Here is a 15,615-nt window from a genome sequence, read left to right on the forward strand (position 1 = left end):
GGACTTTCTGAGAAAAACTGCCACCAACACAGTGGTTTGCATGTGAAACGTTCATGGTTGAGCACTTGGTCCACAGCTGGAGGAGCTGTTTTCGAAGGCTGCGGAACCTTTCAGAGGTAGAGACTTGAGGAACTGGGTCAATAGGGCAGGACCTTTGAGGCTTGCTAGCCACACCCTACTCCAAGGCCCTTCTCTTCCCCATGGGGATTCAACCTGAGCAGCCTGTTCCCATTGCTGCCGCAGTGCCTTCCCCACAGTGACTTGTCAACCCTCAAACTGGAGGGCAGATAAACTCATGTGGTTTCATGTCAGGTATTTCATCACAGCAATAAGAAAAGTAACAATGCAAATACTTCAAAAAGGTATGATAAATTAACTACAAACATCTGCCTTTACAAACTGAAAATAAAAAACTTAAGGTTGAACACAGAATTAAAAACAGGCTATGTACTTATTGATAAGGGTCAGACTACTATCAAGTGATTTATATAAAAACTCAAAGGCCAATGAGATATCTCAGCAGCTAAAGCAATCTGCCACCAAACCTGAAGTCAATCCCTAGACCGCACATGGTGGAAGAGAGAACCAATTACTAAGTTGTCCTGACTTCCATACACCAAGCACTGCACACACAATAAGTAAGTAAATAGATTTTTTTTTAAAAAGCTTGTAATTTGTTATCTTCAAAAGTTATAAATAAGGGATAATAAACCTTTATTAACTAACATGTATGTCTAGTGATAAATATAATGACCCCATGAACTAAGTGTTATTATTTCCCTAATTTGGGACTGGGAAAATAGCCGGGCATGGTGGCGCACGCCTTTAATCCCAACATTTGGGAGGCAGAGGCAGGTGGATTTCTGAGTTCGAGGCCAGCCTGTCCTACAAAGTGAGTTCCGGGACAGCCAGGGCTATACAGAGAAACCCTGTCTCGAAAAAACAAAAAAACAAACAAACAAACAAAAAAGACTGGGAAACAGTCTTTAAGTAGTAAAAGCATGCTCTGGATCTCAGCCAGCAGGCTGGCTCTAGAACACGTTCTCTATTTTTAATCTTTTTTTTAGGAGTACATTTTTAATGGTTTATTTTTATTTTATATGCAACAGTGTTATGCCTCAAATGTATGTCTGTGTGATGGTGTCAGATCCCCTGGAACTAGAGTTAGAGACGGTTGTAGCTGCCATGTGGGTGCTGGAAATTGAATCTGGGTCCTCTGACAGAGCAGCCAGTGCTCTTAACTGCTGAGCCATCTCTCCAGCCCCTAAACGCACATTCTTAACTCCTACCCTGTCATGCCTACACAGATGACAAATCTCCATCTAGCAAACAGTAAGCACCTATTTAACCAGTAGTTGACCACTGAAAAGTGAGGAAGCCCTGAAAAGTACAATAGTCATAGGTTTTTAAGTCAACAAATAAGGTAGAAATCAAAATAGCCATATACGCTTCTTAGTCAAAAGATATGTCACATTGAATAATGACAGACTCTGCTCAGTGAAATCTAACCCAGATTTAGTAAAGTTGTTTGCATTTGTTGGCTAGATTCTACCAGTAGTAGACTTTCTAAGGAGACAATCTGAAATTATGGGAAAAGCAGACTAAGAGTTCTACACACTATAAATACATGTTTATAAATATGTACATGAGTAACTGGCACAAGAAATGACCCACAGTTCAAACACACTTGTACATATGCAACTCCCCTGTCTCTCAGAATGTCTTACTCAACTTTGTCTCCTCAGGACGTGTTCACCTAGTGCCTCTCGGAGTACCTGGCAGACTCCCAGTGACAGCTGATACAGCAAAGTCACTGGTGTAGTTAGTGTGACACCGCAAGGCTTTTCATTCAAACAATGTGAGTCCTTCCTTTCTCACTTAATGAATGTGCAGCATCCACCTGTCATGGCAGACTAATTATGCCAAGGCTGTTTGAATATAAAGCCCATGTATTGGCTCTTGCCCCCAAACACCTTTACTGTATGGCACTTTAAAACTTCTGTTCATTATTTACTCTCTGTTCTACATATAACTTCTATCGGGTCATACATGCTACTTCAAGAACCACCTCAGAGGACCAGGGAGAGGGCTCTGCGGCTAAAGTGCTTGCCACTAAATCCTGCTGGTCTGAACTCGATCCCTGGAACCCATATAAAAAGCTGAATATGGTGGTGCACATCTGCAATCCCAGGATCTCTAAAGCAGGGGAGGAGGTAGAGAGAAGCATCCAGATGCCTTTGGGCCAGCTAGCCTGAAACAGTAAGAGCAACCCTGCCCTAATGAGGGAGTAGGGGAGAACACACTCCCTCAGGTTGTCCTCACATCTGCACTTACACTCACATACTACATAAGTTCTTTAATCACCTTAGGGGATGGCTATATCTAGCACGTGCAAGGTTCAATCCCTAATGCTAAAAAAAAAAACCAAAATTTGAGTTGAGTGTAATACAAGAATCACTTCAGAAGTTAAGGATGAATGGGGCAAGGATGCAGCATACACCTTTATTCCTCTATTTGGGAAGCAGAGGTAGAAAGACCTCTGTGAGGTTGAGATCAGCCTGCTCTACTTCAGGCCAGCCAGGAGTACATAGTGAGACACTGTCTCAAAACAAATTAGGCACAGTGGTGCATCTTGTAATCCCAGCACACAGGAGTGGAAATGCAGGAAGATCACAACTGCAAGGCCACTCTGAACAACACAGGCTAGACTAGTCCAGCCTAGGATACACAAGCCTTGTCCCAAAGTACACACAAAATCATTTCAAATCCTAAATCCCCCATAAGCCCCCCCCTTACAAACTAAAATATAAACGGTTAATTAGTGACTTCTCACAATATGTATATTTCCACATCATGTTTGTCATATGGCCATACTATTTCCTAATTGAAAGCCAAGTATGAATTTTAGTTACTGGAAACAGAAAATTTTGTTTTCCATAAATCAAAGTAAGCCATGTTAGGCATGTACTAATCTTAAAATGGACTCAATTAAATGCAACAGGAAGAGAAAAATAATTTCTCCTAGTAACTTCTTAAAGGAAAAGAATTCTCCAACAAGTTATTTACATTTTTTACATGTGTGACGTGTGTGAATCTAGTTCAGTGACTACAACCACTGAGTATATAGTTTCTTTGGGAAGACAAAAATAGGGTTTCTTTTTCTTTTTTCAATGCCATTAGGATAATAAATTCAGAAAACATTTTGGTAATTCCCTATACCTGAAGAAAGAAAAAAAGTCAAACTATCTAGATTTCCTAAAACTACTCTGGAAACGGGGCAGTCGATGTGAAGAATTTATGACTGCTCTCTAACAAACAGAAGAATGGATAACGACTCTCTTCAGGGTTGGGAAACAAGTTGTTACCCAGAGTCTGACCTACTTCAATAAATTCAGCTGACACCGGCTATGAAATTAGTACTTAAGTTTTTAAAACTGCTAAAGTGCCCTCAAAGCAACCCAGAAGGACAGCCCAACTGTGCCTGAGGGAGCTTCACTCGGAAGGGCAAAAGGATTCCCTCCACAGTGGTTAAGGAGAACGAGAACCATATAAAGACAGCGCACCGACGACCAATGTGCATCCACAGACCCCAGCTCTGTCACAGTCCCAGGAGCACTAAAAAGGTTCACTTTATTAAATGCTAACATATTCAAAACGGTAATTAACTATAAACACGCAGCCTGTTAGCAACACACACTTTACAGTGAGCTTTAAATGTTCCCAGAGAAGAGTGGACTGTATTTCCCTATGAACTTCTTCTCTTACCTCTGTAAGAATACACAGCCGTTCACAAACAGGAGTGGTTAAGCCAAATGAAACCAACCAATTAAACCTCATGCTGTCACGGTTCTTAATAAACGATATTTTGCAAAAGCTGATTTTTTAAAATGACTTTTTCCTTAGCTACCAATAAAATTTGTGGTTGGAGTCAGGGGAGATGACAAACAAGGTAGACTGCAAGAGGGACTCTGTGTAAATCTCTGTGAGAAATAACAAACTGGCTGGTGAGATGGCTCAGTGGGTAAGAGCACCCGACTGCTCTTCCGAAGTTCCAAAGTTCAAATCCCAGCAACCACATGGTGGCTCACAACCATCCGTAATGAGATCTGACTCCCTCTTCTGGAGTGTCTGAAGACAGCTACAGTGTACTTAAATATAATAAAAATGAATAAATCTAAAAAAAAAAAAAAAAAAGAGAAATAACAAACTACCTAAATAAAAAGCTGTCTATTCCCCATAGCTTCTTTAATGTAACAGATAATATTCAGTATCTTAGTTCTATGGAAAAGCAAGACTAAAAACAAAATGGGGATAAATTTTAGAAGAAATTAAAGTACAATAGAGTATTTAAGTAGTTTTCTAAATGGTGTATGCATTTCAAAGGAAATTTAATTCAGCAAAACTAAAGAAAACTAACCTGAATTCCTATACAAGGATTTGGGCATGCTACCCAGAGTACAGCCCGAGATACAATGCAGATGAAGGAATCTGAGAAACAGCAGGCACAGACAGATCTCTCTAGCCTTTCCCTAAAGCAAGTCACAAGACCATCAAGCAAGAAGTGCTCTGCTAAACTCTCAGTGTAACCAACAATGACCTTGGACCCCTGATCTTCCTGCTTCTACCTCCCCAGAGCTGAGACTTGGTATGCACCAACTTACCTAGCTTATGCGGTATCAGGGATTGAACTTGTCCACTCTTTACCAGACCGAGAGCAAAATACTCAGGCTTAAGGGTTTCCTTGACTTCACATCTCCTTAGGGAGCTGCTAAGTTCAGCTGCTATAGTTAGGAAACTAGGAGGCTTACGTGGCTCCTATACAACTCCTTTGTTCCATTTGTTTGCCTGGTGGTTGACGTGAACCACATAGCCAGCTCCATGAAACAATACTTGTAATAAACTTGGTAAGCATGCGGTGGCCACTGCACATAGATAATCCCATTTGCCTGTCCTCACCCAAATTCTTGGTTGATTCTAGAACTAACTCTTAAAACAAGTATGATCTTATATCCTTTCTGCACTCACAATCAGTCTGACCCATTTGTCTCAACACACACACACAGACACACACACACTCTGTATTCTTCAATTCTTCTTGCTTTGTTTCATGTTTTCTTCCACCAGAATGTTCTTCTCAACCATTTTCTGCCTAGTAAAATCTTTTGGAATATATTAAAATGTTACATACTAAGATTTTCTCATCTGAATTAGAAAATGTCTAGTGTTCCAAATCCAGTCACTTTAATTTAAAAGTGATATAGATATTTGCATATCTTCTCTAGGAAATATACTATTTATCATTCTTTATTATTATTAAAGCCTTAATAAATACCAAGACTTCTTTTTGGCTATACAACAAACAATAATATTTGGAAGGTGTTGTTGTTGTTGTTGTTTGTTTGGTTGGTTGGTTGGTTGGTTGGTTTTTAGGCAAGCTCTCATATAAACCAGGCTGGCTCTGAACTCACTCTACAGCCAAAGCTGGCCCTGAATTCCTGATCTTCCTGCCCCTACCTCCTGAGTGAGTGCTAGGATACAGGTGTTGTGAGCACATCTGGCCAAATCTGAAGTTAAATGATCTACTGTGATGATCGACAGGGGTGAGGCATGACCATGTGCTGACTCTGTTCCTATAGAGAGAGCACAGCTCATACTTATTATTTGCATTAATCCCTCAAGCAATCTGCTGAGGTATTTACTGACACTCCTGCCTTGTATAAAAGTTCAGAGAAGTTAAATAACTTCCCCAAGATTGGGCAACAGGTAAAATAACTAAAGTTTGAGCCCATGTTTTACTGCACAACATTCAAGCAATTTTATTTTATTAAAAAGAACATCTAATTATCATTTATTGAGTATCTGCTGAGTTTCAAGACAGTAGGTACAATGAAGCAATTTTAAACTTTCTCAAAAATACAAATTCATCTGAGGGGCAGGGTGGAAGAAAAGTTTCTGGCACAAATCAACATCCATGTTTGCATGTATGGAGGGGGCTGTCACAATAACTCAGGTCACAATGGTCAGGGCCTCCTCTTTCTCAGAAGCCTCAGAGCAGAGTCACATGAGCGCTGGCTGGAATCAAGTGACCACATCTGACCCCTGTTGTCATTTAATAGTTGTCTTGGTTTTTATTGTTCTTTTATATATATTTTTTGATATGTATAGATGTTTTGCCTGCATGTATATCTGTGTACCACATGTGCTTGGTGCCTACGGAGGCCAGGAGAGGATGCTGGATCCTCTGGAAATGGAGCCACAGCCAGTTAGTAGCACCAAGTGGGTGCCAGGAGCCAAATGTAGGCGGCTCACTTTCTTTCTTATCCCAAATTATGTTCAAGATGCATAGTCCTGGTGAATGATCAGTGTGAGCTAAATGTCCACACTCCTCAGGACTGCCCCATCTTGCGTTTGAACATTTGGCTATTCCCCATCTTCAGTGGTTAAGTACTGAAGTGTACGGTGCCAGTCACCGCTCAGCATGCACTTGCTCCTCGTTCTATACCGCCTCTCTACCTCTGACCTTCTTCCTACCATCTTTTTTATTACCAGAAAATTCTACAACCAGATTGCCTAGATAAATGTTAAACCAAACTCCAGCTATTTCCAAAAATGGCTGTGCTGAGTTACATCTTGGTTCTTTTTTCTCCCCAGGCTACTTCTCCACAGACACGCAATCAATTTTTCACTTTTTCCTCCCACTTTTATTCCTTTTGAAGACCTTTTTAATATATATATATATATATATATATATATATATATATATATATGTCTTTAAGGTCACTCTAATATTACATAGTGGTAGCTGTATTTTCTTCAGTTTCCCTCAAATCCTTAAATCAGACATCTTATCTCAAGTCCGCTCTGGTGTGCTTTCATCAGTCCCTTCTGTTACCCTTGTACCTCAAACATAACTACGTTATCACACCTAACAGTGACTGAGTCCCTTTCTCAGTCTAGTAACCTGCCTCTCCACCTCGAACATCAGCAAACACAGACCCTTGACTCCGAGACCATCTTCAAGGACTAGCTCAAGACATAATCACACCTCAGTTTGTCATCCTCCAAGCTAGAGGATGTTTTTGTCTCCTGTATCAGGCAGTATATTTACCTCTTACACTTTTTCGTTATAATTAGATGTATATATTTCCTTAATCATAACAATAAAGACTCAAATGCCTCAATTTCAGTCAAGTAGGATGACTCCCCAGTCTCTGAGACAGGATCAGTGTAGTTCCTACCTGAGTAGGAACTGAGAGAGACCGTCCACCGCACCGTAAGTCCTAGTAAGACCACGACTGCCATCCACGGCCAGCTCTCCATGCTTCCTCCAAAGTCAGTCAGTGTCTCCTTCTTCAAAGCGATGTCACCATTAGGAGCTTGAGAGGACTGTAAATGATGCTGTGCTTCAAAACAGTGAAAACTTGATTATGTCTTTGTAGCCTAGGGAGAAAAACAGGAAGAGCCAAGATTTAACTCAGCACAGCACCCCAACAAAGAACACATCAGAAATGTGGGGAGGCTTTGGCGGAGTGGATTGGGAGAGCTACAGAGGACTCCTTTCCCTCAGGATTGAGATATATACTGCAAGCAAAGGGCCGTTCTGTAAAACACAGTGCAATGTGTCTAACGATAAGACAGACGAAGGCTTGGGGATTGTTTTGTTTTGTTTAAAGGCAGGTTTATTGGGAAGCTGCTCTCAGGTGGGCAAGTTCACTGGCCCCAAGGAACAAGGCCAGGGAAGTCACCATGGGAAAAGGAGAGGGGGCTAGGGGAGGGAAAAAGAAGGGGCCCTCAGTTCTGACTATAATCTACAAAATAAAATAACATTTCCCTAAGGTTGACCATGGTTATGGTGCTTATCATGGCGACAGACAGCAAACTGAGAGCGATAACGACTGGATTAGATGAACTGTCCTCTGTTCTAGATCATCTGGTTTTCTAGGTACTTCTTCAGGAAAATTAAAACAAACAAACAAACACCCCAAGCCTTTTGATAAGCTGAATTATCAGCATCATGAATGTACCAAAGCTAGGAAGCCTCAGAGGTATCACGCCACCCCAGCTGGCCTAACACACAATGGTGGAAGACCAGCTACACGACAGATGAAACTCAAGCCCAAAACGTTTTGGGCAATGGATAACTAACACTCTTCAGTTCTGCATGGGCCTGTGAATGATGGCACATTTAACAGGCATGTTGATTGTTAGCAAGAAAACGTGATAGGAGTGCAGTCCAGTGGTAGATCCAGGGTTCAATACCCAACATCAATATAAGTAGATAAACACCGAGGAGGCAGTCTAAGGAAATGAGAGCTGCCCAAACACAAACGGCCTTCTCAGGAAGGACTTCCTCTTCAAGTCCAAACATGACCTGGCAGATGATAGTATTTGAGATGTAGAGACAGGATCTCACTGTGTTGCCTAGACTGTCACCAACCTTATTCTAGGTTCTCCTGCACTAGGATGACAGGTCTGTACTTATAGGAATCTTTAAGATCTTTTTAAATTGCGTGTCTGTGTGTGTGTGTGTGTGTGTGTGTGTGTGTGCGCATAAGTCCACAAGTGTACAGGTGCCCTCAGAGGCCAGAGGTGGCAGACTGCCTGGAGCTAGAATCAGAGGCAGGGGCTGGGAATCGAACTCAGGTCCTCTACAACAGAAGCAAGCACTCTTAACTGTTAACTTCCTCAGGACCCCCAGAAGAGTCATTTTTAAGAGTCAGAATAAATGACTAGTTTTTAAACTTTAGTCAGCGTCTCCCTGCTACATGTCAGCACTTTTACAGAGTCTCTCTGATGCACTAGGCCCTCTTACATCAATCATCAATCCAAATGCAATCAGGTATAGTGACGCATGCCTCCTATCCCAGCATTTTTGAGGCAGAGGCAAGCAAATCTCCAAGTTCAAGGCCAACCTGGTCTATAAATCCAGTTCCAGGACAATCAGAGCTACACAGAAAAACCCTGTCTGAAAAAAAATATTTTTTAAAAAAGAAAGAAAAGCACCAGTCTTGCCAATAAGCCAGCCTGGTGGGAGCATTTTTTTAAAGATTTATTTATTATTATAAATAAGTACACTATAGCTGTCTTCATGGTTGCTGGGATTTGAACTCAGGACGTTCGGAAGAGCAGTCTGTGCTCTTAACCACTGAGCCATCTCTCCAGCCCGGGAGCATTTTTTTTAGTTGAAGTTCTCTTCAACTAAAGCTTCCTACTCTAGCTTGTCGAATTGACAGTAAACTAGCCAGCACACCTGTTTGGTACTACAAATTAATAAAAAAAAAAAAAATTACCTAAGGGGGTAGGGTTAATGAGGAGGGGGGTTCTCTGGAGAGGTCTTGTGAGATGAAATGAATATTGTTATTTGAACTGAGAAACAAAAAAAGATACGTTCCCTGGGTGAGTGATGAGCAACAAGTTCCAGTAGAGTTATGTACAGTATGGTTCTGCAAGCATGTTATTCCAACAAACGGGCTTATGAAGAAATGCCATTCACTTGTTATTCAGAACAAAATTGCTATGCGAGCAAAGATCATCCCTAGTCCTTTCAATGTCCTTCCATCCTTAGAGCACGGTTGGCAGAAAGCAGGAACCCACTTGATTAGAAAAGGCAGTGGGGGTGGACAAATGTGGGCAGGAGGAGGAGAGAGTGAGGGATAGTACATTTTCGGAAGTCCTGTGTGGTTATTCAGTGAAACGCGAGGTCTCACTGTGTTTCTCTGGCTACCCTAAAACTCTCCAATGTAGAACGGGCTGGCCTGGAAACCCGAGATCCGCCTGCCTCTGCCTCCCAGTGCCACCATTCTGGCTATCTCCCCCTTAAACAGCAGGCGACTGCTGGGCCACCTGCAAGAGCAGCTCAGCAACTTTCTCAGGAGGCCACGCACAGGTAGCAGGCACATCCGGACAAGGGGCCAGACCGTCAAGTCCCAGACTTCTTTTTCCTGCTAAGGTACCCTCGGGACATCAGCCTCGGAAGGGACAGATCCACAGGACGGCTGGGACAGGGTCGCCGGGGCCAATCCGGCCAGGCCGCGTCACTTCTGCAGGACGGAAACACGCCGGGGGTCTCGGGGATGGGCGAGACCTCCCAACAAGCCCCCGAGACGCCCGCTCGAGCCGGCTGCCGGGACCTCCCGACGCCTGCCGCCTCCAGACATCCGCAACCCCAGGCTCTTCTTACCAGCCTCTGCTCTCCGGAATTGGCGCCCGCAGAGAACCAGCGAATGCGCCTGCGCACTCACAGCCCGAGGAGCACGCGCGCTCCCAGCGGCGCTCACGGGAGCGAGCCCGTAAGGCGAGGGGGCGGTGTGGTGGGCGGAGTCATCGTGGAGGGGCGGGACTGGGAGAGCTAGACTGCCAAGTTGCAGGAGGCGGGGTGCAAGCCCTGGAATTCGAGAAGCCTGGCGGCCGGGGTTAGGTCAGGGGCAGGTGGAAAGCCCCTTGCTCCTCTTTCCCGGGACCGCGGCCAAAGCTTGAGCGGCTGCTTAGCCCACGGATTCCTGTGAGGGGCGGCTCCTGCGCGCTTCGCACTAGCGAGCCCTTGGCCAGTCCTCATCCCGAGGCAGGTCTTCCTCCTGGGTCAGTGCCCTCCAGCAAACAGCCTACTTTCTTAGAGCTAAGCAAAGACTACTTGCCCAGTAAAGTTGAGAAGTTGCTTCTAGTGAGAAACCATTTCTAGAGGCTCTGGGTTGAGCCCATGAGCAGCAATAGCCACACATGGTCATTCTCACCTCTAGGGAGGCTGAGGCAAGAGGATGGAGAGTTAGAGGGTCAACCTGAGATACACAGCAAGACCCTGTCCCCGACCCGCAAAAAAAAAAAAAAAAAAAAAAAATCTGTCCCAGAGTAGGCACTACATGCCCCATCAGGCAACTTGAACCATCCGTTCCCACATTTGCCAAAAATAATATTCCTCTCCTTCCCTCACACCCTGCTTTTCATTTGTGCCATTTTGTAGACACCAACTCCGACATAAGTGAAAACAAATATTGAATATTGCTGGGGGAGGTGAACTGGGGGGGGGGGGGGAAGAAGTATGTGTTACCTGTGTGTACTTGAAGAGATCAAAGGTCGATGCTGGTGTCTTTCTCTATCCATCCCCACCTTACATTTTGAAACAGTCTTTCACTCAACCTGGAGCTCACCTGCTTGACTACGCTGGAGTCTCTGCTCTCACAAAATTCTCTTCAAAAAGCATTTCCCATGCAAAAAAGAATAGAAAGCAGCACAATGAAGTGCACACTGTCACATTAGTAGTGTACACACCACAGTCCATGGGAGTTAAGACAAGACTTGGGCTCCGTGTAAACTATTAACTGTCAGGAGAGGCTTCTTCCTGAATGAGCCACCTTAGCTTTGAAAGAAAAATCAGACACAGGTAGATAAAGCCAAGAGCATGGGTGTCTGAATCGAGACAGTGGAAATAGTTGACACCAAAACTGTTGCAACTGAAAAGGTGCAGAGCATTTCTGTAACCACTAGCATACATGAGATGGTTAATGAAAGGTGGTGTTCTGAGGAACTCAGAGAGGAAGCCATTAGTGACATCCAGCAGGGAGTCGAGTGTATGCAGTGCTGGGCTGGAGGAAACTTAAACTGGTGATAATGGATGTGTCAGAGGGAAAAGTTATGGTTAGACCAGGGTGAGAACTAGGAAGGGTCAATGGGACAGGGGATGTGTACAGGTCTTTGTAATGTAGGAAGTGTGCAGGAAAGCAACATTAAAGGAAAGAATATTATGGGATGGTCCCCTAGGTAGTGTGTTGGGAAGCTTGGAATAGACTTGGAAGAAGATGCTACACTGTAGTGAATTTGATGTGATGTCAACAAAATACTAACACTTGTGTGCCACTTGTGAATCAGAACCTAGGAAAGATGCTGGAGCTAAAGATAGAATGTCTTTATTTGCTGAAGAAATGAGGGAGCTAATGGGGAAGGAAGATAAGCAGCTGTACTTAAGTGAGTGTGTGTTAGCCCACCAGGAGGAGGTGAGCTGATGAAGTCTCTAGCATGCTGACACATGCTGTCTGAAGCCCAGCACATTACAGGATCACACATTGGACACACCAAAAATCCATGTGTTCGTGTGTTTAAGCTTCTGCCAAATGAAAGATGAAGCATTGCTATGTTATGTCCCACTGAGACCAGAAGAAAAAGGCAAGCTACTATTTAAACTAGTAACGGTGATAAAACATGTAATTCAGAAATATGAAAAGGAAAATATATATTAAAGTGATAAAAAGTTATTAATGTCCTCTTCCGGCCTCTCAAGCCAAATAGTTTTTAACCCAGTGTTTATCATGGAGTTGGTAAACTGTTTATTGAAGTATTAGGAGAGTCAAAGCCTCTACTTCGTAGCTGAACTGCCCCAGCACTGCCGTCTACACACTTGCCCCTGCTCTTCCTCAGTAGGTACTATCTTTCCCCTGTGACTGTGCCATGCCTATAAATAACAGAGGCTATGTAAATGAATTTTGAATGAGAACATTTACCAGCAGCAAAGAAAAGATGAGATATAGCACAATAGTTGAGTAGATCCAGCTTTCAGACACATAAGATAGTAAGTAGTTAAGAACTGTGATCTAGGGGCTGGAATGATGGTGTCGCAGTTAAGAGCATTTGTTGCTCTCACACAGGACCTTGGTTCAGTTCCCAGCACCCACATGGTGGCTTAGAACAAAGACCTGAGATTAGATCCTCCACACCCACATAAAAAGCCAGCACCTTAGCTGCACCTGACCCTGCACCTTAGCTGGGAGGGAGGGTGTGAAGCCAGAGAATTACTGGGACCTGCTAGGGTGACCATTGGCCTAGTTGAAATATAGTCTCAGGTTCAGTTCCCCCTCGTCTCAAGGGAATAAAGTGGGAAGGAATGGAGGAGGTTACTCAATGCCTAGATGGAGGCTACCTTAGTATCTGCTCCTTGACAAAGAGGGTGGGGCCCCCAAGCCCTTTCCTGCCTAAACCATTTGCTACTTGAGTTCTCAGCATGTCAGCACATTCAGCTCTCCCTCAAACCATGCCAGCTTCATGCAGCCATCTGTCCACTCTGGGGACATAGCAGTTGACTACAGACTCCCTAGTTTGTTTGTTCCTTGTTATCAGGCCCTTGGGATAGTCTATAGGTTCCCTCTCAAACTGGCACCCACACAGAGGGCTCCAGGACAGAAGTGGCAAATGAGCATCCTCTCCTCTGCTGACCTCTGCCAAAAGGTAGGTCTCTGTGTCACAGGAACCCCAAAGACATTTGAGGCTTGTCCTGTGGATAGGACTGCCAGACTCTCACCAGGGCCATCTGGTTTACCTTTTGGATGAGGTTTCCACTTCCCCTCCCCAGGCCAGGAGCTGCTCAGCCCAGCTCTGGGCTGCTTACTGATTATCGCTCAGTGACCTCATGTTTCCTTTCACTATTCCACTGTCTTATCACGCACTTTGTGGGGTGTGTGAGCATGCATGTACATGTGGGGAGTGTGTGTATGTACACATGTAGGGGGTATGAGTTAGGGAGTATGAGTGTATGTATATGTGGGCTGCATGTTACTGTGTGGGGTTTGAGTGTGTGTGAATGTGTGTGGTATGAATGTGTGTATCTGTGGCGTGTGTATGAGTGACAAAGGTGTGAATGTATGTCTATATGTATGTGTGGGGTATGTGAGTATGCATGTACACGTGGAAAATGTGTGTGTGCACATGTAGGGGGTGTGCACATGTGTGTGGGAATGTGCACATATTGGGGGGTGAGGGAGAGGTATGAGTGTGTGTGTATGTGTGGGCTGTGTGTGAATGTATGTGGGGTGAGTATGTATGTGTGAAGTGTGTATGACTGTGGGGGAGGGGTAAATGTATGTATATGTGTGTGTATCTTTGGTGTGTATGAGTAAGAAAGGTGTGAATGTATGTGTATATGTGAGGTGTGTTTGAGTATGGGGGTGAGTTTTGTGTGTGTATGGGAGATATAAGTGTATATATACGTGTGTGTGTGTGTGTGTGTGTGTGTGTGTGTAGAGGGGTGAGTAAATGTATGGGGTTGTGCTTGTGGAGGTGTAAATGTGTGTTTATGTGGGGGATGAATGAGGAGTGTGTGTGTGTATGTGTGTGTGTGTGTGTGTATGTGTGTGTGTAGAGGGGTGAGTAAATGTATGGGGTTGTGCTTGTGGAGGTGTAAATGTGTGTTTATGTGGGGGGTGAATGAGGAGTGTGTGTGTATGTGTGTGTGTGTGTGTGTGTGTGTGTGTGTGTGTGTGTACCCTTCAGATTCCAGAAGATGCTCTAATACAGTGTCTTAGTGATGTTTCTGGTTAGTTGCTTGGTTGGTGGGATTTTGTTGTCATTTTTGCTCCTGCATTTGTATGCTTCCCCTTTTACTATATTCTTATTATTTTTTAAACCAGCTTTACTTTTAAAACTGAAAGTAATAGCAAATCCCTTCACCATGTGAATGAATAGATTATGTCGTGCTCAGAATACTACTTAGCAAAACAAATCAGTGCCACCCACAAACCTGGGCCAGGGCCACAATGATTATTTCTGGTGAAAAGAGCCACACACAAAAAAGGGCCTTGTAAAAATTGTGTTAATTCATTTACATTTCTAGAAATGATATCACCCAGTAGTGGCAAAATCAGCACTCTCCTGGGCTATGGAGAGAGCATGGGAAGGGAGAAAGGAGACTATGTCAGTGAGCATGCAGGAAGAGTTGTGAGTGACCAATCTGTATGCACATTTTCAAATAAGAGAGCTTTAGAATCTGCTTATAGCAATTTTTATCAAATTGTGTGTTTGAAGTATTAGGCAGTTCATTATATGCCAATTATATTTTAATAGAGACATTAAAAGTTTCAAGTCCAGGAACTTATATCTAAGACTGAAAATTGTAGACCAGCATACTGTCTACTAGAAAATGCACTATATTCTCCAAGTCAGAGACAAGTCTGGCTTAGCAGAGAGCCATTAAGATAAGATTATGTCTTCCTCAATTGAGCCAAAAAAGTAAAGAAGAAATATGAGCAGAGACAGATTAGAAATAACCAGGTTTTTACGCACATACGTGTTTGTGAGGGGAGGGTTAAGGCAATAGTGAGGGGAAAAGAGTGTCTGCATAAAGTGGGGGCAGCCTGCCGGGTCCAGGGATGGAGAACACTGACCAGGACCTAGTCAGCCTGGTGAGCAGCCAATCAGGGGTGGGGGGAGGAGGCAGTCGTCTACTGTCCTCACTCCTTGTATAGCATTTATTTTATTTTATGTACATGAGTATACTGTAGCTGTCTTCAGACACACCAGAAGACAGCATTGAATCCCATTACAGATGGTTGTGACCCACCATATGGTTGGTGGGAATTGAATTCAGGAACTCTGGAAGAGCAGTCAGTGCCCAACCACTCTCCAGCCCTTGTACAGTTGATGTGTCTAAATAGACAGCTAAGGTTTAGAATAGGGACAACAGCAATGACATCACTGTCCCCATCCTCTTCAGTCCATCTATGAAGTTGCATGCTCTCAGATTGAGGCTTTGAGTGGGTCTGGCAAGCCCAGTTCCCTGTGTTAGGGGAACACCAGTGTGCTGGGAGTGAAACCAGGGAAATGATGAGCCACACTGCCAGGGCCAGACATCCTCAC

At 43.8% G+C, this 15,615-nt stretch overlaps 1 protein-coding gene across 1 annotated transcript in view; it reads right to left on the reverse strand.

Annotated features, from left to right (window-relative positions):
- Window positions 1-10,260, reverse strand: part of Alg6 (ALG6 alpha-1,3-glucosyltransferase) — a 40,306-nt gene extending 30,046 nt beyond the window's left edge. Inside the window, exons 1-2 of the mRNA XM_021160869.2 lie at window positions 10,181-10,260; window positions 7,239-7,440 (exon numbers count right to left, since the gene is read on the reverse strand). Coding sequence (XP_021016528.1) covers window positions 7,239-7,320 — 82 coding nt within the window. The 5' untranslated portion in view covers window positions 7,321-7,440; window positions 10,181-10,260. The remainder of the gene's footprint in view (window positions 1-7,238; window positions 7,441-10,180) is intronic.
- Window positions 10,261-15,615: the final 5,355 nt, after the last annotated feature.

The sequence above is a fragment of the Mus caroli genome, unplaced genomic scaffold (assembly GCF_978045245.1).
Source record: "Mus caroli unplaced genomic scaffold, Mus_caroli_1 scaffold_6, whole genome shotgun sequence".
NCBI lineage: Eukaryota > Metazoa > Chordata > Mammalia > Rodentia > Muridae > Mus > Mus caroli.